This window comes from Nycticebus coucang, chromosome 17, assembly GCF_027406575.1.
Source record: "Nycticebus coucang isolate mNycCou1 chromosome 17, mNycCou1.pri, whole genome shotgun sequence".
Classification (NCBI taxonomy): domain Eukaryota; kingdom Metazoa; phylum Chordata; class Mammalia; order Primates; family Lorisidae; genus Nycticebus; species Nycticebus coucang.
The window spans coordinates 45,018,546-45,043,910 of NC_069796.1; the positions used below are offsets into that span (position 1 = coordinate 45,018,546).

The 25,365-nt window shown below is 44.5% G+C and overlaps 1 protein-coding gene across 6 annotated transcripts in view; it reads left to right on the plus strand.

Annotated features, from left to right (window-relative positions):
- Positions 1-25,365, plus strand: part of SH3RF2 (SH3 domain containing ring finger 2) — a 149,216-nt gene that overhangs the window by 102,203 nt on the left and 21,648 nt on the right. For 5 of the 6 annotated variants that reach the window (XM_053565942.1, XM_053565941.1, XM_053565943.1 and 2 more), the window contains 4 exons: positions 4,601-4,692; positions 5,848-6,036; positions 13,107-13,339; positions 23,162-23,520. In XM_053565942.1, the coding sequence (XP_053421917.1) occupies positions 4,601-4,692; positions 5,848-6,036; positions 13,107-13,339; positions 23,162-23,520 (873 nt within the window). The remainder of the gene's footprint in view (positions 1-4,600; positions 4,693-5,847; positions 6,037-13,106; positions 13,340-23,161; positions 23,521-25,365) is intronic. The other variant, XM_053565945.1, reaches the window with a different exon arrangement.

Genomic DNA, 25,365 nt, shown 5'->3' on the forward strand with positions numbered 1-25,365 from the left:
ACCATTTTAAGTACACGTTCAGTGACGTGTGGCATATATAGACAGCTCATAATCACTAACCAAATGAAGACTTAGAATATTTGCATCACCTCGCAAAGTTTTCTTGTGCCCCTTTTGCAATCCTCCCCCCCCCCCACCCCTGGCCTCTTGGTGATGCTTAATCTGTGTTCCGTCTACAATTCTGTGCTTTTTTATTTTTTATAATTTCACATCATATGGTATGTAGTGTTTTGTATCCTGGATGTTTTACTTCGGATGATGGTTGTTGAGATGCATCTGTGTGGTCACATGTATTGCTGAGGAATATGTCACTGTGGTTATACCCCAATTTGTTTACTGAATCACCAGTTGATTGATATTTGGATCAAAAATGAATAAAGCTGACCTGAATATTCATGTACATGTCCTTGTGTAGACACAGATTTTCGTTTCTCTTGAGTAGATACTTTTGAGTACAATTGCTGAGTAGCGTGGAAAGCGTATTTTTAACTTTATGAGGAATGTCTGTTTTCCAACGTGGTTGCACCATTTTGCCATTAGAAGTGTATGAGAATTCGGGCGGCGCCTGTGGCTCAGTCGGTAAGGCTCTGGCCCCATATACCGAGGGTGGCAGGTTCAAACCCGGCCCCGGCCAAACTGCAACCAAAAAATAGCCGGGCGTTGTGGCGGGCGCCTGTAGTCCCAGCTACTCGGGAGGCTGAGGCAAGAGAATAGCTTAAGCCCAGGAGTTGGAGGTTGCTGTGAGCTGTGTGAGGCCACAGCACTCTACTGAGGGCCATAAAGTGAGACTCTGTCTCTACAAAAAAAAAAAAAAAGAAGAAGTGTATGAGAATTCTAGCTGCTCCACATTCTCACCAACACTTGGTATGATCAGTCTTTTTCATTTTAGCCATTCTCATGGTGATTTTAATTTGCAATTCTTTGACAATTATTGATGTTGAACATCTTTTCATTTGCTATTGGCTACTCAACATATCTTCCTTTGTAGTATCTGCTACTCATCGTTATTGGGTTGTTTTTCTCTTTTTTTGAGACAGAGTCTCAAGCTGTCGCCCTGGGTAGAGTGCCAGGGCATCACAGCTCACAGCAACCTCAACTCTTGGGCTCAAGCGATTCTCTTGCCTTAGCCTTCCAAGTAGCTGGGACTACAGGCACCCACCACAATGCTACTTTTGTTGTTGTTTTTTTTTTGTTTTGTTTTAAGAGACAGAGTCTCACTTTATGGCCCTCGGTACAGTGCTGTGTCATCACAGCTCACAGCAATCTTCAACTCCTGGGTTTAGGCAATTCTCTTGCCTCAGTCTTCTAAGTAGCTGGGACTACAGGCACCCACCACAATGCTACTTTTGTTGTTGTTTTTTTTTTGTTTTGTTTTAAGAGACAGAGTCTCACTTTATGGCCCTCGGTACAGTGCTGTGTCATCACAGCTCACAGCAATCTTCAACTCCTGGGTTTAGGCAATTCTCTTGCCTCAGTCTTCTAAGTAGCTGGGACTACAGGCGCCCACCACAATGTCTGGCTATTTTTGTTGTTGTTGCAGTTTAGCTGGGGCCAGGTTCGAACCTTCCACCCTCGGTACAGGTGCCCCACCCACTGAGCCACAGGTGCCGCCCCTATATTTTTTTGTTGTTGTTGCCATTGTTGTTTAGCAGGCCCGGGCTGTGGGCCACCAACCTCAGTGTATGTGGCCAGCGCCCTACCTGCTGAGCTACAGGCACTGCCGTATTGGGTTGTTTTTCTTCTAATGAATGTATTTTACGGATTTCTCCTGTTTTTATCTCCCTCTTTTCTCCTTCCCTCCTTCCCCTATCCCTCCAGGTCTATCTTTCTCCCAGGTGTCTCTGTCCTAGTTTGACCCTGACCCCATTCTCAGGGTCTTCCATCACCTCGCCATCTTCTCCCATGCCTCTTTCTCATATTCTCCCTCATCTTCTCCTGGATACCTCAAACCTGAGACTCTGACATCCTTTTCCATCACAAGCCCACAGATTTCTGTCCTGGTCAGCACCAGTGTCCCAAATAGGAGGAAATATGCCCTCCCCGGATAAAGGCCCAGAGAAGTAAAACAACAGAGCCTGTTGTAATAAAAAGATGGCTTTGCATTCTGGCATTTTCTTCCCCCCTAAATGATTAATGGTTTTTATGGATAGAAGCGCTTTTTATTAAAATAACATTGGAAAGTCAGGGGTGTTAAGTGAAGTTCATCCTGCTTAATCAGTGGTCCAACAGTCTCCACAAACATAAGATTAGTTGTTCAAGTAACTAGGCTCTCCCTTGGCACATTTCCTAAGCCCAGCAGTTTAGTTTGCCCAGTCATAGGGAAGGAGCAGCTTACCCCAAAACCAGCTCCTTTTATGTCTGTTTGAAAGAATGGGTGTGAACACTTTATGCTGTGTTAGAGGACCTCGGGTGCATGGTTTTGAAATGGTTTGGGTTTCTTTTTAATGCTTTATTGAGCTATAATTCACCTACCATAAAATTTACCCATTTAAAGTGTCCAATTCAGTGGTTTTCAGTATATTCACAGATAACGTGTGGCCATTACCACCACACTTAGAACATTTTATCACCTCACAAAGAAACCCGGTGCCCTTTAACTATCACCCCATACTCCCCTATTCCCCCAACCCCTAGAAACCACTAATCTACTTTCTATCTCTATAGATTTACCTCTTTGGGGCTTTTCATGTAAATGAAATGAGATAGTATGTGGTCTTTTGTGTCTAGCTTCTTTTACTTAGTATAATATTTTCAAGGTTCATCCATGTTCTTATATGCATCAATACCTCATTCCTTTTTCATGAATGAATAATATTCCACTATATCGCTATACTGTTTTTTTTAATATTCATCAGTTAACAGACATTTGGGGTATTTCTACCATTTGATTATTATGAATAATGCCTCTGTAAATTTTCATGTGTAAGTTTTTGTACAGACATGTTTTCATTTCTCTTGGGTATATGCCATATATTTCCCTTGTATATAAACTAGAAGTGGGCTTACCAGGTTGTATGATCCTATCATTAATCATTTCAGGAACTGTCAGACTATTTTCCAAAGAGGCCATAGCATTGTATATTCCAACCTGCAATGTAGGAAGGTTTCGACTTTTCTTGCCTCCTCACCAACTTTGTTATTATCTGACTACAATGCTTTTTTGGTCTTCTAACTACATCCTTTTGAAATATCACTAATACATACACAACTACACATACATTTACGCACAAGCATTGACACAGACACACACAAATTACATAGTTGTACATACTTGCACACACCTCTAGAGTACACATACACACAGAATCTTTTCAATATTTACAATCACATACACAATTGCACATTCATATACTCACGTTTATTTCGGTCCACAGACCACATGTGCAATAGATCAGTACCATCACACATGTACAAATACTTGCTGTTGGGTTCTGAGCAAATATAACACATTTGCACACAGAACCAAGACACATCCACTTAGTAATGCATTCAAACACAAATACACAACAATACATGTGCCCACAAAAGTACAGTCTTTAAAAAGCACACGTATATACTTCCTAGCACTTAGAGGTGAATATCTGAAAACAGATTGAATACACTTACTCAGGATGACATGGAGATGGCTGAGATTTCATTAGTCCTTAGAATACTAGGTAGGAAAACTTTCATTCATTCACTGAAGACCTTTTCATTCGTTCACTGAAGATATTTTCATTCATTCAAGTACATAATGAGCATAAGAAATACAATGGTGAACAAGGCCGACAAAGTCCCCTGGCCCTTAGGTAATATACAATCTGGGGGAGGGGAAGAGATGTTCAGTCAATAAACAAGGAAACAATCACAGTCTGTGATGTGTGCCAAGAAGGAAATAAGCAAAGCATTATGTTAGATAACAGCAAAGTCCTAGAAAAGTGAAAGGGATTCAGATTTACCTGAAGTCATTGGGGCAGTTGCTGTGTGTGTGTGAGAGAGAGAGAGAGAGAGGGTGTGTGTGTGTGCGTATATGTGTGTGTTTGTGTGAATACTAGCAACAGCTAATAAGAGTATGGGCTCAAGGCCTGGACTACCTGGCCTTTAAATTTTCTTTGTTTAATATTAGTTGTTTCATACTATTTCATCATCCAAAAATGGGGATTATAATAGTACTTTCAATAAGGATTAATTTAGCTGATACTTATAAAGCACTTAATATTGCCTGGCAAGTGCTAAGTTCTGAGTCTGTACTGGCCATTGCCTCATTTTCAAAGAGGAAAGTGAGCACACCAGAGATTGGGTCGGGCCGGAGGGATGGGAGGAGGAGCCCAGCAGGGCCCCATGGACTGTAAATGGGATAGCTCTTCATCTTCCTGAGTATCTGAGCAGCCTTCTGGAATGTGGCCCTGGCATGACACTCCGGCAGGCCATAAACCAGCCTGCCCACGCCCCACTGTGCTCACAGCCGCAAACCACAGGGAGGATTCAGGCTGGTTGGCACTGGGTGTGTCGCTCGGTTTTCAGCTGTATCTGGCCTTCGTGTAGCAGCTCTGTTTGCTGTGGACCTAGCTCATGGCACTCACCGGTTCTGACTGGCTGTCTTTTCTGTGTGTCTGTGCAGGTCAGCACTTATCATCCCATACCTGCCTCCGCAGGACATCCCACGGCTATGGTCAGCCTGCCCAACTCCCAGCAACACCTCTCAGCTAACATGTGAGTAAAAGGCTCAGCCCTTCACCACAGTCCTGGCATAGAGGGCTCCTCTTTCCTGGTCCTTTGCTGGCAAGCATCACCACCTCAAACCATCCCATCCAGAAACACAGCAGCTCCCTTCCAAATGAAACAATAGCAAAAAAACACAAATTAGCAAGCCACATCATCCTAGCTTGTTATCTCAGAGAAGTAGGAAAAACCGGGAAGACTGTGTACCAGAGCACCATGGAGAGACTGGGAATTGAGAAATTTCTACTGTCTTGCTTTGAATTCACAACGTTGAGTCATAAATAGATGTTGCTTTAGTAATCAGCAAGAAATAAATATAGCATTTTAGGAAGACAAAAACCCTCGTAGATGAGAACACTCCCCTAGGCTCTTTAAGAAACCACTCCAATGTCTCAAAGCCCTTAGAGCCTGGAAGGGCTTCCTGGTGTCTGAGATGGCTGAGGGCCGGGTGCTGGTGACCCATGAATCTGACAGGCCACAGCAGATTGATTTTTTGATGCCTTTAGTCAGCAGCTATTTTCACCTTCACGACCTCACGATTCCCTGTTTTCTTCACCCCCTGACTCAGACCGGGACATACTCACCTGATTCTCGTCTGGACCCATCCTCCTCCACCCACCACATGGCCCATCCTTCACTAAATGCTAAAAACCAAAATCTAACCCCTGCCTCCCTCTTCCCTGCCTGTGATAAGCTGGCTGTTTAGGCCACTTCTGGGAGTCAGACATGTTCCGCTTTAGACCTCTTATTTCCCAGAACTCTGCTGGCTGCAGCCACTTTTGGGGAGCGGGGGATGCACCAAGCAGCATCCTCTGTAGAGCCAATTCTTGTAACTTTGAGCCCCATCTCTGCTACTAACTCCCAGTCATCAACTTCTTTGTCTGTTCAAGGCCAGTTTCCCCGTTGTTGAAATGGCAGGATTGGCCTTGGGAACGATGTGTGGAGGAGGGGAGACAAAGGGGAGCGGCAGGGACCTGGCCCCTCCACTGCTATTTCAACTAGGCTGCTCCACTTTGTGCCTTACATGTCATGGTGTCAGTGTTTTTATTGCCCACTGGTGGGCTGACAGGCTTTGCTTTGCAGTCAGGACTCCCTCCACTGGCTCCACGCTCTCCACCAGGCACACCCACCTTCTTCCCTCAGCAGGTCCCTGTGTCTCCCCAGGTTTGTAGCCCTGCACTCCTACTCAGCCCGTGGACCCGATGAGCTGGACCTGCAGAAGGGAGAAGGCGTCAGGGTCCTGGGGCAGTGCCAGGACGGCCGGCTCAGAGGCATCTCCCTGGTCACCGGGCGCGTGGGCATCTTCCCAAGCAACTACGTCATCCCCATTTTCAGGTGCGTCCCCTCCAATCCCAGGCTTCACAGATGGGGTCACACTAGGCCAGAGCCATCTGTGAGTTGAACTGACAGAAGGCTCAATGCTGTTCCGGGGGATGGGCCAACGAAGAGCTCTTACCCTTGTACCCTCCTAACTCTTAAAACAAAATGGCAAAAATCATTGTTTACAAACACTTTCTTATCTTTTAGCTCATTAGCTATGCCCAAGAATCCTAGAAAGCTGAGATTAACTTACAGATGCTGAAACTGATGTGCAGAGCTAAGCAACTTGCTCAAGAATTAGATGTCAGGTTTTCTTCTGCAGAAATCCCACTTCACATCCTCCACAATACTCCATCTAGTGGCACCGTGGGAAACTGTGCCCAAATGTCCTCCCCAGCACCTTAGGATGCTGCTCCAGCTCCTTGGCCCTTAGGCAGAGTGACCCTGAACTCAGACCACTACCTGTTCATGCATGGCCCAGATCAATGGCTAGTTACCCCACAGAGCCTCTTCCCTAACAGCTCTTCCCAACCCTTCTCATTCTGTGGCATTCCTATTAATCCCATCGACCCCCCAGTTTGTCCTGCCTCCTCACTCTCCTGTGGCAAATGCACACAGACCCCAACACTATCCATGTGACTCCTCCTGCCTCCACCCGCATCAGCCCAGGCAAAGCCTGCCTCAAGGCACTGAGGCCATCACCACCTGTCAAACCCTGGCTTTGTGACAGCGCAGAGGGTCACAGTTCCCAAGGAAGTAACTATCCCATTGTCTTCCGTGGGAGTCAGACCTGGAGTCATGTGTCCACTTTGGAAGCCTTCATTTAGACAGGGCACCGTGTCTGGAGGAGGGCAGCAAAGATGTGGAGGAAACCTGCAACACAGGAGAAACCGATAAAGAAACTGGGGTTATTCAACAGACAAGGGACCGAGGGGTCACAGAAGGCGGTGCAGACACAGAGCACACTTGGCTCATAAGGGGACAGTGGACTGGACCAGCAGATATAACTTAGAGGGTTTGGGTTCAACAAAAGGCAGCCTTTTTATAGCTTTTTCCCAACCAGGCTGGCTAGTGGGGTGGGAGAGTAAAAGCAAACTCTGGGTCCCCATATACCCAGGATTATAGAAAAAGATTTCATCACCTGGAAGAAGGCGGCATAGAAGATCATAGTCATTTCTTTCAAAGGAAGGTTCTTGGAATTTGTTATAAAGTTGCAAAATATCCAAAGGCAGACTAAGGGTATCTATAACTGATGTTTTAATTCATTTTTCTTCAACAAATATTGATCAAGTGCTAACTATACGTCAGGCACCTTGCCAGGTTCACAAACAAGGTTCACAAGATAAACAAGGTTCACAAAATTGCTGCCCAAAAGAGGTTGTATTCTAGGGAGAGAGACAAATAAGAAACAAGATGTTTAAGATATGTGGTGGGTTAGTGATAAAGGCTAAAAAGAAAAATCAGAAAGTGAGGGGAGAATTTGTATGGAGGTGATTAAGATCTCACACAAGTTGGTCGTGCACTCCGTGATGCCCCCAGAGGTGGGAAGGGTCCTGTGCTGCCCCCAGAGGTGAGGAGCGCCCCATCCTGCCCCCAGAGGTGGGAAGGGTCCTGTGCTGCCCCCAGAGGTGAGGAGCGCCCCGTGCTGCCCCCAGAGGTGGGAAGGGTCCTGTGCCTTGCTGGGAAGTAAGAACGAGGAATGAGGGAGATGAGGTCAGTTGAGTAGTGCTCTGAAGGAGGTATGTCCAAGCCACAGGAACCCAGAGTCCAAAGGCCCTGAAGAGGAGAGTGCCTGACGTGAAGGCTAGAGGGATTGGATTAGAGCAAGGGAGGGGAAGTGAATAGGAGGTGAGGTCAGAATGGTGTCAGGGGACCAGATCATGCAGAATTTCCCAGGTCTTAATGAGGGGGTTGCTTTTAACCCTATTGCACAGTTGTTTTTTTGTTTGTTTTGTTTTTGTTTTGTGTTGTTTTTTTGTAGAGACAGGATCTCACTTTATCGCCCTCGGTAGAGTGCTGTGGCATCACACAGCTCACAGCAACCTCCAACTCCTGGGCTTAGGCGATTCTCTTGCCTCAGCCTCCCGAGTAGCTGGGACTACAGGTGCCCACCACAATACCCGGCTATTTTTTTGTTGCAGTTTGGCCGGGGCTGGGTTTGAACCCGCCACCCTCAGTGTATGGGGCCAGCGCCCTGATCACTGAGCCACAGGTGCCCCTATTGCACCGTTTTGAGCAGAAAAGCAATCTAACTCACATCCAACCAGCATCCCTCTAGTTCAGGTGTCCTCAAACTTTTTAAACAGGGCCAGTTCACTGTCCCTCAGACCGTTGGAGGGCCGGACTATAGTTTAAAAAAAACACTATGAACAAATTCCTATGCACACTGCACATATCTTATTTTGAAGTAAAAAAACAAAACGCGAACAAATACAATCACACCGCCTCATGTGGCCCATGGGCCACAGTTTGAGGACGCCTGCTCTAGTTGCTGGGTTGGAATAAACTATAGAGAGGAAAGTGGGGAAGCAGAAAAACTGTTAAGGGGCTATTATAATAATCCTGTGAATTAAACAAGGCTGTTAGCCATGAGGGTAGGAATAACTAGGTAGATTCTGAATATTCCTTGAAGTTTATAGGCGACAGGATTTTCTAACAGACCGAGTATCATGAAAGAGGAGAGGATTCCTAGCGAGTCTGGGGTTTTTGCCCTGAGGAACTGGAAGATGCAGTTGCTTTTTACTGAGGTAGGTATGACGCCAGACCACAAGAGGAACAGCTTTTGAGGCGTGAGGGGAAGCAAAGCTTAATTTGCAGCAGATTAAGTCTGAGATGCCTCCTAATGACCCAAGTAAAGCTGGTAAACAGTTGAGTATACAAGTTCAGCATTTGAGAGAAAGCTTCAGGCTTGAGATGCTATTTAAAGCCATACATTAGCTGAGATCTTCCCGGTAGAATAAGTTGTATCCAGAGAGTGACAGGCAGCAGAAGATAGAACATTCAGGGAATGAGGGGAGAGACCTGGAGGGTAAATGACGGCTGCAGCAAGGTGGCCTGTGGGTGGTCAAGTCAGATGATGCGAATAGCAGCTGGGAAGTATTAAAGAGGGTGGGGTGTGGTCTAGAAGTGACAGTGAGGAGAAGCCTATCATAACCCATGAACAGTTTCATCTGACCTAACAGGAATTCCTCAGGGCCCAGGCCTACTATTAGGGCATTTGCTTAGATGTTAGGCCTTAGCCCAAAATCCTGGTTATCCCATTAAAGAACAATTAGAATAAGGGTGACCATATATTTTATCATCCAAACTAAGACACTGTTGAGCAGGTATCAACTGAAACTATAGGAAAATCAGGCCACATGGGCTAGATGTAGTGGCTCGGACGTGTAATCCTAACACTCGCACCTGAGCTCAAGAGTTCGAAACCAGCTTGAGCAAGAGCACAACCCTGTCTCTACTAAAAATAGAAAATCTAGCCAGACATTGTGGCAGATGCCTATCATCCCAGCTATTTGGGAGGCTGAGGCAGGAGGATCGCTTGAGCCCAAGAGTTTGAGGTTGCTGTGAGCTATGATGATACCGCAGCACTCTAGCCTGGGTAACAGAGTGAGCAGCCTTTTAGATAGTAACCTGGGCTCAACAGTGTAAGCATTTCAACCTTTGATCCTATTAGCATCAGCCTCTAATGAACTGAGCCAGCCAGAGTTTAGGGATTAACTGTAGATGAGAATTGACTGAAATGTCATCGTTTAGATTTAAGATTCAGAGAATGAGCCTTTCAAGTACCAGAAGAAAAAGAGGCAGTTGTGCTGCTCTGGGGCCCAGCCCTCTATGCTAGGTGGTGACACCAACTTGTCCAGCTGTTATGATCCCAGATGCATCTCTGCCAGCATGATGCCACTTCCTAGCTCCTGGAGACATCTGTTGGCCTGGCTTGTATAGAACATTTGTCGCGTTTTCATCCGCCCGGCATCCAACTCCCTGTGGGTCTCCTCTTTTGTGTACGGTTGTGATGGGAGGCAGATGTTTCCTCCCTCCTCAGACTGAGGAAACCAAATCTTCCTCTTTCTCCTCCTCAACCCATCACTACAGCAAAGGATTAGGTTCAGCCAATCTGACTCTCCCCTTGGGATTTTGAAACTTAAGGAAGTGACGTGGGCAATGTTAAAGACCATTCCTGCTGAGAGTCAGGCCCCAGCCCATGACTTGATGGTTCCTCTCTGCAGCCTCCTGGATCTTGTTTCCAAGACCATCACTCCGCCTCCTGCCCTCCCAATAAACTTACTTCAGCCCTATTAGCCAGGATTTTCCTCTTTCTTGCAACCATCAGACATATGCCTAGCTGGTACTTTATGAGTAGAGAAAAGCAACAAATGGGCCACCACTCACTTGTCTTTAACCCTCTAAGCAGATCTATATAAAGATTGTCAAGGTAGGTGCAACCATTCTCCTTGCCAGGAGGCTGCTACAGTAGTGCGCACAGAGCAGCTGTCATTCGTAATGTCCCTTGTGCAATTGGGCAAACTTAGAAGGGCTAATATCCCAGTTAGGAGGACACAGGAACCCACACGATGGAGCAAATCAAGTGCAACATCTACTCCTCCCACTTAAGCCCAGAATGTCTCAGTCTCCCCATCTAGAAAACAAAGGTCATAATGTCTGTAGGACTGGGGTGTCATGGAAATCAATTAATATATGTTAGAAAAGTGCTCTGATGTTGGAAGAAAGTGCTAGGTAAGTGCTGAACTTTCTGCCAAAAGAGAGACTCGGTTTTGGATGAAGGATTTGGGATTTCAGAGTTCCTGGAATCCAGCCCAGTGTGGGGCTCAGAAAAATGAGGTCACACCTCAGTCTATAAACAGTCATTCAAAGAAAAGATTGGTAGAATAAGAGTTGCTATGGTCTAATTAGCTGTATTCTGTCCCTTAATGCTGCTGCTGCTGGGAATGATTTTGGAACTGCTTTCCTGTTGCCAATCCATTTTGCAGCAGCCAACTCCTCGAGGGCTCTGTTCAAAAGACAACAGGCAGATCAGCTGCAGTCTGCTGTGGAAGCCAGTGTTGGGCACTTCTCGCTACCACCCAGGCCTGAACTCCAGAGTACAGCCTGTCCTTGGTAGACAGCCCCACTCCTCCTCACTGACTGCACCACCGTGGGGTGGAGGGCCCCTGACTGCAAGCATCCCTGCCTACAGCATTGGGCTGCAGATACATCTTGGCCTCAATTAAATGGTGCTTTACCTGTCTTCATACAACACTGACTCATTATTAAGTTACATATTATCTTTTTAATCAGAAGAAGAATAGAAAAGGAGAAAGAGGAGAGATGAGGAGAAATGACCTATGGAAAACCTGGAGACATTGGTGGGAAGGAAACCACAAAGGCGTTTCTATGCCAGGGCCTTGGTTGTGTTCATTATTCCCAGGGAATTAGTCGAAGCTACTTAATCAATAGGGTGACAAGGTGATTGATGGACTGACTGCTCAGTAAGAGATGCGATGTTGGGGCTGGATTGGTAGAAGGGCAAGAAAGGCATGTAAGATGACAGCCACTCCCACGGAGTTCAGGGAGCTGCAGGCTGGAAACAATGGACAAGGGATTGTTGTTTTATAAAACTTGAATACTATTCTTGAAAATCACAGCTCAAGGCTAAAGAATTAGAGTCTTATAGAGACATGTGTAGGGCCTACCAGCTACTTTAGTTCATTTATTTCAGGTGGAACAAAGGGATTTTTCCTGCTACCAAATGATGAATGCTCTACTAAAGCTGGTGTTTTTCAAGAGTAAGAACAGAGGACCAGCCTAAGCCTGGGTTCAAATCCAGGCCCCTTAGTTCTTTGGGCAAGTAAATATAAGTCTCTGTATTTTTTAATTTATAAAATAGTGGCACTAAGAGTACATGCCAAATAAGCTGTGATGAAGAACCCACGAGATCGTGTGGGCAAAGCACTTGGTCAATGCCTAGCATACAGTAAGTGCTCAATACGTGTTATCCAGAATGACTGGCATCAGTGCTGAAAGCATCAGGGCAGCCATTTAACAAACATTTATTAATCAATATTATACACAGATTACAGAGACAAAGTAGTAAGGCTGGGCACTGTGGCTCACACCTGTAATCCCAGCAATGTGGGAGGCTGAGGTGAGAGGATTGTTTGAGGCCAAGAGTTCAAGACCAACCTGGACAACATAGTGAGACCCCATCTCTACACAAAAATTTAAAAATTGCCTCAGTGCCTATAGCTCAAGCGGCTAGGGTGCAATCCAGCCCAGGCCCGCCAAAAAACAATGACAACTGCAACCAGAAAAAGCCAGGCATTGTGGCAAGTGCCTATAGTTCCAGCTACTTGGGAGGTTGAGGCAAGAGAATCACTTAAGCCCAAGAGTTGGAGGTTGCTGGGAGCTGTGACGCCACAGCACTCTACCCAGGGCAACAGCTTGAGACTCTGTCTCAAAAAAAAAAAATTTTTTTTTTAATTGTCCAGCTGTGGGAGGGCACAGCTATAGTTTTAGCAACCTGAGAGGCTGAGGAGGGAGAATCACCTAAGCCCAGGAATTTGATGTTACAGTGAGCTACAATTGCACCACTGTACTTCAGCATGAGCCACCGAGTAAGACCCTATCTCTAAAAAAATAAATAAGTAATGATAAAGTAAGCTATAAAATCTCTGCCTTCAAAGAGTTTAGAATCCAGTGGACAAGTCACTGACTGGACAAGAAACTGCCACTGCGAAGCAAAGTGACCACATATGGGATCTCATGCTTTGAACTCGAAGGCTAAAGGGACTTGGGGTGAGGAGTGACCAGAGCCGAGTGAAAGATGACAAAATTCAAGTCTCCTCGTTCCACCAGGCCTCTCGGTGTGAGCCCCTCTCCGCACGTTCGCCACACAGCACAGTTAATAAGGTGTAGGGACATGGGGCCCACTCAGTTAAGACTGTGGTTGACCAAAAAAGTATATGGGTAAAAGAAGGTACACAGTGGTCACATTTGATATGTGGGTGGCAGCTATTACATTTTTAAATAAACTGAACATTTTCTTTTTCTATTTCTTCTCTTTAAAAAAAAAAATGCCCAACACCCAGAAAGACATCTAGTTTTCCAGATCCCCGGAACCCTGGTCTCTACACCGCATGGACGTTATCCACCGCCTCTATGTCCTCCCAAGGCAGCCTTTCAGAAGGTGATCCCCGGCAAAGCCGTCCCTTCAAATCCGTCTTTGTGCCCACCGCCATCGTCAATCCCATGAGGAGCACAGCCAGCCTGGCAACTGTGGGCCAAGGGTCTCTCCGGAAAGGGCGAGGCAGCATGAGAAAGAGTAAGTGGTGGCAGAGAGGTATGTGCCTAGAGCTAAGTGAAGGAGGGACGTACCCAGGGACATACAGGGTGCTTTTTATAAAAACAGGATCTTAACTTTAAATTGAGCCTCTGCCAAGGGTGCTGTACAGTGATGTAAATGATGACTTGTTTTATTAAATGAAGCTAGGCTGACTCAAGGCCCCACCCCCCTCCCTCCATCCCCCTTTCTGCTTTTCCTCCCCAACCCATAACCTTAATTGTCATTAATTGTCTTCATATCAAAATTGAGTACATAGGATTCATGCTTCTCCATTCTTGTGATGCTTTACTAAGAATAATGTCTTCCACTTCCATCCAGGTTAATATGCAGGATGTAAAGTCTCCATTTTTTTTAATAGCTGAATAGTATTCCATGGTATACATATACCACAGCTTGTTTTTTTTTTTTTTTTTTTTGCTTTTTTTTTTTATTGTTGGGGATTCATTGAGGGTACAATAAGCCAGGTTACACTGATTGCAATTGTTAGGTAAAGTCCCTCTTGCAATCATGTCTTGCCCCCATAAAGTGTGACACACACCAAGGCCCCACCCCCTCCCTCCTTCCCTCTTTCTATTCCCCCCCTGTAACCATAATTGTCATTAATTGTCCTCATATCAAAATTGAGTACATAGGATTCATGCTTCTCCATTCTTGTGATGCTTTACTAAGAATAATGTCTTCCACTTCCATCCAGGTTAATACGAAGGATGTAAAGTCTCCATTTTTTTAAACAGCTGAACAGTATTCCATGGTATACATACACCACAGCTTGTTAATCCATTCCTGGGTTGGTGGGCATTTAGGCTGTTTCCACATTTTGGCGATTGTAAATTGAGCTGCAGTAAATAGTCTAGTACAAGTGTCCTTATGATAAAAGGATTTCTTTCCTTCTGGGTAGATGCCCAGTAATGGGATTGCAGGATCAAATGGGAGGTCTAGCTTGAGTGCTTTGAGGTTTCTCCATACTTCCTTCCAGAAAGGTTGTACTAGTTTGCAGTCCCACCAGCAGTGTAAAAGTGTTCCCTTCTCTCCACATCCACGCCAGCATCTGCAGTTTTGAGATTTTGTGATGTGGGCCATTCTCACTGGGGTTAGATGATATCTCAGGGTTGTTTTGATTTGCATTTCTCTAATATATAGAGATGATGAACATTTTTTCATGTGTTTGTTAGCCATTCGTCTGTCGTCTTTAGAGAAAGTTCTATTCATGTCTCTTGCCCATTGATATAAGGGATTGTTGGCTTTTTTCATGTGGATTAATTTGAGTTCTCTATAGATCCTAGTTATCAAGCTTTTGTCTGATTCAAAATATGCAAATATCCTTTCCCATTGTGTAGGTTGTCTCTTTGCTTTGGTTATTGTCTCCTTGGCTGTACAGAAGCTTTTCAGTTTAATGAAGTCCCATTTGTTTATTTTTGTTGTTGTTGCAATTGCCATGGCAGTCTTCTTCATGAGGTCTTTCCCCAGGCCAATATCTTCCAGTGTTTTTCCTATGCTTTCTTTGAGGATTTTTATTGTTTCATGCCTTCAATTTAAGTCCTTTATCCATCTTGAATCAATTTTTGTGAGTGAGGAAAGGTGTGGGTCCAGTTTCAGTCTTTTACATGTAGACATCCAGTTCTCCCAACACCATTTATTGAATAGGGAGTCTTTCCCCCAAGGTATGTTCTTGTTTGGTTTATCAAAGATTAGGTGGTTGTAAAATGTTAGTTTCATTTCTTGGTTTTCAATTCGATTCCAAGTGTCTGTGTCTCTGCTTTTGTGCCAGTACCATGCTGTCTTGAGCACTATGGCTTTGTAGTACAGACTAAAATCTGGTATGCTGATGCCCCCAGCTTTATTTTTGTTACAAAGAACTGCCTTAGCTATACAGGGTTTTTTCCGGTTCCATACAAAATGCAGAATCATTTTTTCCAAATCTTGAAAGTACGATGTTGGTATTTTGATAGGAATGGCATTGAATAGGTAGATTGCTTTGGGAAGTATAGACATTTTAACAATGTTGATTCTTCCCATCCATGAGCATGGTATGTTCTTCTATTTGTTAATATCCTCTGCTATTTCCTTTCTGAGGATTTCATAGTTTTCTTTATAGAGGTCCTTCACCTCCTTCGTTAGGTATACTCCTAGGTATTTCATTTTCTTTGAAACTATGGTGAAGGGAGTTGTGTCCTTAATTAGCTTCTCATCTTGACTGTTATTGGTGTACACAAAGGCTACTGACTTGTGGACATTGATTTTATATCCTGAAACATTACCGTATTTTTTGATGACTTCTAGGAGTCTTGTGGTTGAGTCTTTGGGGTTCTCTAAGTATAAGATCATGTCGTCAGCAAAGAGGGAGAGTTTGACCTTCTCTGCTCCCATTTGGATTCCCTTTATTTCCTTGTCTTGCCTAATTGTATTGGCTAGAACTTCCAGCACTACGTTGAATAGTAAAGGTGACAGAGGACAACCTTGTCTGGTTCCAGTTCTAAGAGGAAAAGCTTTCAGTTTTACTCCATTCAGTAAAATATTGGCTGTGGGTTTGTCATAGATAGCTTCAGTCAGTTTTAGAAATGTGCCACCTATGCCTATACTCTTCAGTGTTCTAATTAGAAAAGGATGCTGGATTTTATCAAATGCTTTTTCTGCATCTATTGAGAGGATCATGTGATCTTTATTTTTGCCTCTGTTAATATGGTGGATAATGTTTATAGACTTGCGTATGTTAAACCAGCCTTGCATCCCTGGGATGAAGCCTACTTGGTCATGATGAATGACTTTTTTGATGATAAGCTATAATCTATTGGCTAGGATTTTGTTGAGAATTTTTGCGTCTATGTTCATGAGTGAGATTGGTCTGAAATTCTCCTTTTTGTTTGGGTCTTTTCCTGGTTTTGGTGTCAGGGTGATGTTTGCTTCATAGAATGTGTTGGGGAAGATTCCCTCTTCCTCGATTTTTTGGAATAATTTCTGCAGTACAGTAATAAGCTCTTCCTTGAAGGTTTGATAGAATTCTGGAGTGAAGCCATCTGGACCAGGGCACTTTTTGGTTGGAAGATTTTTTATTGTTTCTTTGATCTCAGTGCTTGAAATTGGTCTGTTCAGGAGCTCTATTTCTTCCTGGCTGAGTCTAGGGAGAGGGTGTGATTCCAAATATTGATCCATTTCCTTCACATTGTCAAATTTGTGGGCATAGAGTTTCTGGTAGTATTCAGAGATGATCTCTTGTATCTCTGTGGGATCAGTTGTTATTTCCCCTTTATCATTTCTGATTGAGGTTACTAGAGATTTTACTTTTCTATTCCTCGTTAGTCTGGCCAATGGTTTATCTATTTTATTTATTTTTTCAAAAAACCAACTCCTTGTGTCATTAATTTTCTGAATGATTCTTTTGTTTTCAATTTCATTGATCTCTGATTTGATTTTGGATATTTCTTTTCTTCTACTGAGTTTAGGCTTAGATTGTTCTTCTTTTTCCAATTCCATAAGATCTCTTGTGAGATTGTTGATGTGCTCTCTTTCTGTTTTTCGAATGTAGGCATCTAAAGCAATGAATTTTCCTCTCAAAACTGCTTTTGCAGTATCCCACAGCTTTTGGTAGCTTGTGTCTTCATTGTTGTTATGCTCAAGGAAGTTAATGATTTCCTGTTTTATTTCTTCCTGCACCCATCTGTTATTCAACAGAAGATTGTTTAATTTCCATGCCTTTGGGTGGGGTCGAGCATTTTTGTTAGAGTTGAGTTCCACCTTTAGTGCCTTATGGTCTGAGAAGATACAAGGTAAAATTTCAATTCTTTTGATTCTGTTGATATTTGTTTTGTGTCCCAGGATATGATCAATTTTGGAGAATGTTCCATGGGGTGATGAGAAGAATGTATATTCTTTATCTTTGGGATGGAGTGTTCTATATGCGTCTATCAAGCACAGTTGTTCTAGGGTCTCATTTAAATCTCTTATATCTTTGTTTAATTTCTGTTTAGAGGATCTGTCCAGCTCTGTAAGAGGAGTGTTAAGGTCCCCTGTTATTATGGTATTATCAGATATCATATTGCTCAGACTGAGTAAGGTCTGTTTCAAGAATCTGGGAGCATTTAAATTGGGTGCATAGATATTTAGAATTGAAGTGTCTTCTTGTTGTATTTTTCCCTTGACCAATATAAAGTGACCATCTTTGTCTGTTTTGACTTTAGTTGCTTTAAATCCACATGTATCTGAAAATAAGGTTGCAACTCCTCTTTTCTTCTGAATTCCATTTGCCTGAAAAATTGTCTTCCAACCCTTGACTCGGAGCTTGAATTTGTCTTTTGAAGCCAGGTGTGTTTCTTGCAGACAGCAAATGGATGGCTTGTGTTTTTTAATTCAGTCAACCAATCTATGTCTCTTCGGTGGGGAATTCAAGCCATTAACATTTATTGAGATAATTGATAAGTGTGGTAGTATTCTATTCATCTTATTTTGTGAGAGTCCATTGCTTAGTTTTATCTTTTGCATCAGTGTGGAGGTTAGGTTCTGTCCTTTAATTCCTGAGTTCTTACTTTGCTGCTGATCCATTGTGGTGGTCAGTGTGCAGAACATGTTGAAGTATTTCCTGTAGAGCTGGTCTTGTTGTGGCGAATTTCCTCAATGTTTGTATATCCATAAATGATTTGATTTCTCCGTCAATTTTGAAGCTTAGCTTAGCAGGGTACAGAATTCTAGGCTGGAAATTGTTATGTTTAAGTAGATTAAAGGTAGATGACCATTGTCTTCTTGCTCGGAAAGTTTCATTAGAGAAGTGTGTGGTCACTCTGATTGATTTGCCCCTGTAGGTCAACTGGTGCTTACTCCTGGCAGCTTGCAGAATCTTTTCTTTGGTCTTGACTTTGGACAGGTTCATCACAATGTGTCTTGGAGAAGCTCGGTTAGAGTTGAGGCGACCTGGGGTCCAATATCCCTCTGAAAGCAGTGTGTCAGAATCTTTGGTGATGTTTGGGAAATTTTCTTTTATAATATTCTCTAGTATGGCTTCCATTCCTCTGGGGCATTCTTCTTCCCCTTCTGGAATTCCTATAACTCGTATGTTGGAACGCTGCATAAAGTCCCATAATTCTGACAGTGAACGTTCTGCTTTCTCTCTCTTCTTTTCTGCCTCTTTTACTATCTGAGTTATCTCAAAAACTTTCTCTTCTACCTCTGAAATTCTTTCTTCTGCATGGTCTAACCTGTTGCTGATACTTTCCATTGCATCTTTAAGTTCCCTGATTGACTGTTTCATTTCCTTCAGCTCTGCTATATCCTTTTTATATTCTTCATATCGTTCATCTCTGATTTGATTCCGTTTTTGGATTTCCTTTTGGTTATTTTCCACTTTATTAGCAGTTTCCTTCATTGTTTCCATCATTTCTTTCATTGTTTTCAACATGTGTATTCTAAATTCCCTTTCTGTCATTCCTAATATTTCTGTATAGGTGGAATCCTCTGCAGTAGCTACCTCATGGTCCCTTGGCAGGGTTGTTCTGGACTGGTTCTTCATGTTGCCTGGAGTTTTCTGATGATTCTTCCTCATGAGTGATTTCTTTTCTCTGTTTCCTTACCCTAAGTTTCCTTTCACTTCCTCTTGCTCTTTAAGTTCTCGTGCCTGCGGAAGTTGCGGGCGGGTTTAGACGGATTAAACATACGCGACCACTTGCCGGTTTTCCACTGTTTTAGTCCTCCTCTTGGGGTCCAGAAGTCTCTCGCTGACTCCCTGTATCCTCTCAGGGGTGATGATAGGCAGATCCCACCAGCCAGAGATGCCTGGAGTCCTATCTCCCCTGACTCACGGTGCCCAGATGCAAGGAAGCTGTTACTCGGCTGCCATCTTGCTGCGCCTCCCTCACCACAGCTTGTTAATCCATTCCTGGGTTGGTGGGCATTTAGGCTGTTTCCACATTTTGGTGATTATAAATTGAGCTGCAATAAACAGTCTAGTGCAAGTGTCCCTGTGGAAAAGGATTTTTTTTCTTCTGGGTAGATGCCCAGTAATGGGATTACAGGATCAAATGGGAGGTGGGCCATTCTCACTAGATGGTATCTCAGGGTGGTTTTGATTTGCATTTCTCTAGTAATTAGGGATGATGAGCATTTTTTCATATGTTTGTTAGCCATTCATCTGTCTTCTTTAGAGAAGGTTCTCTTCATCTCTCTTGCCCAGGGATCTAAGGGAGTGTTGGCTCTTTCTATGCTTATTAATTTGAGTTCTTTATAGATCCTAGTTATCAAGCTTTTGTCTGATTCAAAATATGCAAATATCCTTTCCCAGTGTGTAGGTTGTCTGTTTGCTTTGGTTGTTGTCGCCTTAGCTATACAGAAGCTTTTCAGTTTCATTAAGTCCCATTTGTTCATTTTTGTTGTTGTTGTTGTTGTTGAAATTGCCACAGAATTCTTCCTCATAAAGTCCTTCCCTGGGCCAATAGCTTCCAGTATTTTCGCCACACATTCTTTGAGGATTTTAATTGTTTCATGACTATTCAATAAAAGTTGCTGGGAGAACTGGGTATCCACATGTAAAAGACTGAAACTGGACCTGCACCTTTTTCCACTCACAAAAATTGATTCACGATGGATAAAAGACCTAAATCTAAGACACGAAACAATTAAAATCCAAATTTCTTAACTTTTATGTATCTCAAAGCTTTCATAATGCCCTGCATACATACAGATTCTTCATCTTAAGAACCCTGCACTTACCTCTTCACATATGGAAATTCGACATAAGATTTCGTTTTCAGGGGTTCTAAAAAGAATTTGAAACCCCATTGCTCTACTAAAAAAAAAAAATTAAGATTTTTCTGTTTTTACACCTCTATAGAGGGCAAAAAGCCAAGCACAGGAAATATGATTTACTCCATGTTCCCCAATTTAAACAGGGTCTGCAATCAGGGTCTGCAATCTCTCTTGAGATCTTAACAAATGTTTAACACACAAATGCAATATGACTAGTCAAGACAGAAGAATAACAAGCACGTGGGTCTATATGCCACCCAGGAAAATTAAATTTGTCACCAAGAAAAAGAAGGCACATTTAGCTCCACTCGTCCCAGTGCCTTCATCTGACAACCTGTGTGAGCACCAGTCTCGCTGCTCTGGCTGCTGTGTTCCCCCCAACCATGCCTCCCTTCTTCACCCTCCCCCTCAGCACACACAGAATCAGTAATCCCACTGCCAATCCCTGGGCAAGTTACCAGCCTCTTCAGTCTTCAGTTCAGTCATGTGTAAAGTGCAAATAAAAGCAATACCTACCAGGGCGGTGCCTGTGGCTCAGTGAGTAGGGCGCCGGCCCCATATGCCGAGGGTGGCGGGTTCGAGCCCAGCCCCGGCCAAACTGCAACAAAAAAATAGCCGGGCGTTGTGGCGGGCGCCTGTAGTTCCAGCTGCTGGGGAGGCTGAGGCAAGAGAATCATGTAAGCCCATGAGCTAGAGGTTCCTGTGAGCCATGTGACGCCACAGCACTCTACCAAGGGCAGTAAAGTGAGAGACTCTGTCTCTACAAAAAAAAAAAAATAAAGCAATACCTACCTCGTCTCAGTTACTGAATGGATTTAATAAAACAACCCACATAAGGCTGATGGCACAGTGCCTGGCACAGAATAATCTTACAAGAAACATTAATTTTTATAGTAGTATTTTATTAGGATTATCATTACTACTATAACTAAGCAGATCATCTTTGCCCCATCCAGAGCGTGAACTTACTTAGGATTGAAAGGTCCACATTCAGTCTGGGCCACTTAGAACTGCAGAGAATTGCATTCCCTCAGCCGTTGCTCACACTTTCTTTAATACCTCCCCCTCTACCTTGCATAGACCTTGATTGGCTTGGAGCTCTGACTTCTTGCGTTGTATACACATGTAGAAAGAAAGCATTGGAAATGAGGAATTGACAAGATAAATAGATAAGCCATAAAAGCAATTTTTCACACGTTTCTGAGCGCCTAAGGACGCGTGTGTCCTGGTGCTGTTTTGACGCCCCAGGTCCCAAAGGAGATCTCTTTCTCCCTCTTCCCAAGGTGAGGCGGGTCAAGCTATCAATCTTCCCAAAGAGAAGAGAAATGACAGGAGAATTGACCGTGTGCACCTCACAGGGCTGTCAGTGGAAAAATAAATGTCTCGATTGAAAGGTCAAACTTGTGTAAATGGTGACGGGAGCACTTGCAGCAGCTGGGGACGCCAACTGTGTGTAGTGTGGGTTCTGCTTTTCATGTGCACATTCGGCTTGATGAAGAGCCACATTGCAGACATGGCCTTGGCTCCGGCCCTCGGTGCTAGACACACATGACTCTGATTCAAACATGTGTCCATAAAGTGTCACAAAGGACTAACATTAGTCTCTGCCTGGGACGTAACCTGCAGCTCTCTAAATGCTGGCAGACCCCTGTGGAGAAACAGCCCGAAGTGTTTCTCAGGGGTGTCTTCCCTGCCTCCCCACAGAAGGCAGTGAACTCTTGATTTTCCCAGAACATATGTCCAAGCGATGGGAGTCTCCTGTCTTCCAGAGAATTCGAGGAGAAAGATAGCTTCCTTTTACTGAGGGAGGGCCATTTCAATTTTATTTATTTATTTATTTGTTTATTTATTGAGACAGAGTCTCACTTTGTTGCGCTGGGTAGGGTTCTATGGCATCACAGCTCTACAGCAACCTCAAACTCTTGGGCTCAAGTGATCCTCTTGCCTTTGCCTCCCAAGGAGCTGGGACTACAGGTGCCCACCACAACGCCCAGCTATTTTTAGAGATTAGGTTTCGCTCTGGCTCAGTCTGGTCTTGAACCAGTGAGCTCAGGCAATCCACCCACCTCAGCCTCCCACAGTGCTAAGATTACAGGTGTGAGCCACTGTACCCAGCCCACTTCAATTTTTTAAAAAAAGAAGAAAATGAATGAGCTAAAGAAAGAATGAAACTAAACTCTTTGCCCATGCAGTTTTAGGATATGCTATGCTTTCCCCCAAAATAATGATAGCTAAAAAGCATGGGGCATTTATCACATTCCAGGCACGATCCTGACAGTTTGCACACATTGTAAAATGTAATCCTCCCAGAAGCCTTATAGGATACTGTTATTATCCCCAGTTTACAAATGACGGAACTGAGGTGCAGGGAGGTGAGGTGACATACTTGTCCCAGGCTCCCCAGCAGGATTCCAGATCATAGGTCTGATTCCAGATCCATGTCATGAGACTTTACAAAGCTAATCCACACAGCCCTAACTCTGGAGTAAATAACCTATCCAAATTTGTTTTCCTAGCACAGTTATTTTCATTCACCCATCCTCCCTGAAGCCCCTGACAAAAAAGAGACCCCTCCACCAGCTGCCTAGAGCTTCTGTTAGAATTTTCTTCAGCAAGTAGCTGGTCAGAGTCGTCTCCCTTCCTCTCTCCCTTTCCCTCTCTCCCTCTCTGTTGCCCTTCTGAGCTGTTGCTCCTGTGTGTTTCTCATTTCTGCTCTGTCTCCTTCTGTCTTTGACTCTGTCTTTTGTTTCCTGTTTGTTCTGCCTGCTTCTACGTCTGGTTCACTGTGTGCGTGAGAGAGAGCGGGAGAGAGAGGCGAATGGAACCAATATTCCTTCTGTCAGCCCCATACATACACGACAGTCAGCTAGATAGCTATTTGCTGCCAGCATCAGCAAACAGCACTAAAAAAAGAATAAGGTCACCTTTGAAAGACCCCGAGAGAATGTGAGTGCAGTCAGATTAGGAAAGCACTTACCGTTCTGGGATATGAGGAAGCAGTGCTTACCCAGCCCCACCCAGCCTGCTGTCAGCTGCCCCAGTTGCTGATGTCTCTCTCATCTAATTCCCCAGATGGATCCCTGCAGAGACCCATCCAGCCAGAGGTCCCCACCCTTGTGTTGGGCTCCCTCAGACGCAGCCCCACCGTGGTCGTGCGGCCTCAGCAGCTCCAGTTCTACCAGCCACACGCGATCCCCTCTTCCCCCTCGGCAGGGGCAGCAGAGATGGGCCCCAAGCCTGCCCCCGTGGGGGAGCCTGCCCTCACAGGCATCGGCAGGGGCAGCGACACCAGGATCCACTCGGCAGCCAGCTCCCTCATCATGGAAGGCAAAGAGATTCCCATCAAGAGTGAGCCTTTTCCAAAACCACCCGCGTCTGCACCACCATCGATCCTGGTGAAACCAGAAAACTCAAGAAACGGAACAGAAAAGGTAAAAAGGGAGTGATACTGGGAGCCTGACTCTATGGACCCCCCAATTTTACACCATGTCTCAGCTCCTGAGATTTCAGTGTAGGTGGACAAGAAACCAAAATTGCATCTTCCAGTGTACCCTCCCACCCAGCAAACACCCCCACGTGTCCTCCCACCACGTACGCTCCCTAGACATGGTACCAGTCCTCCTTCATGCGTTCCAAATATTTTATACACACTTCTTTTGAGACCCAGAGCAGTTTGGGAAAAACATGTCTTTAGCATCAGATAAATCTTGCTTTGAATTTCTGCTCATTAGCTGGGTGACTTTTGCCAAAACATTTCACCATGTTTGGCAATCCCTTCTGGGATTCTTTCTTTGCCTAATCTGTAGAATGGAGATAAGAATAGTAATGGCCACACAGGATTGGAGTGGAGATTAAATGAGATAAAATATGTGACATGCTTATATAGGGGTTGGCATGAAATTATTTATCATATAAAACAAGAAACTGAGACAAGAGAATTTAAGTGACATCGAGTTGAATTTAAGTGACATCGAGTTCATGCTGAATAATGACTCCAACAACCCACTTATTGTGACCTATTGGCAGAGAGATCAGATTTGTTTACTTCTAGACCAGGACTTTTCCCACTAGAAGGCATAAGAGTTTTTGTCTGGTTTCATGATATCTTTGAACAGGACAGATGGTGAGAAGGAAGAAGTGACATTAGAAAATTGGGTGATGCTTATTGTTATCTTTTAGTTTATTGAACATCACCACCATCACCATCTCCACCATCACTACCATGATCACCACCACCACCACCACCATCACCATCACCACCATCACTGCCATCACTACCACCATCACCACTATCACTACCATCATCACTGCCACCATCACTGCCATCACTACCACCACCACCACCACCATCACCACCACCATCACTACCATCATCACTGCCACCATCACTGCCATCACCCTCAACACCACCACCATCACTACCATCACTACCACCATCACTGCCACCATCACTGCCATCACTACCACCACCATCACCCTCACCACCACCACCACCACCACCACGATCACCACCAACATCACTACCATCATCACTGCCACCATCACTGCCATCATTACCACCATCATCACCCTCACCACCACCATCACCACCACCACCACCACCACCATCACTACCACCATCACTGCCACCATCACTGCCATCATCACTACCACCATCACCGCCATCACTACCACCACCATCACCACCACCACCATCACCACCATCACTACCACCATCACTGCCATCATCACTACCACGACCATCACCCTCACCACCACCATCACCCTCACCACCACCATCACCACCACCACCATCACCACCATCACTGCCACCATCACTGCCATCATCACTACCACCATCACTGCCATCACTGCCACCACCACCCCCATCACTGCCACCATCACTGCCATCACTACCACCATCATCATCCTCATCACCACCACCACCACCATCACTACCATCACTACCACCATCACTGCCACCATCACTGCCATCACTACCACCACCATCACCCTCACCACCACCATCACTGCCATCACTACCACCACCATTACCCTCACCACCACCATCACCACCACCACCATCACCACCACCACCATCACCACCATCACTGCCACCATCACTGCCACCATCACTGCCATCATCACTGCCACCATCACTGCCATCACTGCCACCACCACCCCCATCACTGCCACCATCACTGCCATCACTACCACCATCATCATCCTCATCACCACCACCACCTCCATCACCACCATCACTACCACCATCACTGCCATCACTACCAGCATCATCA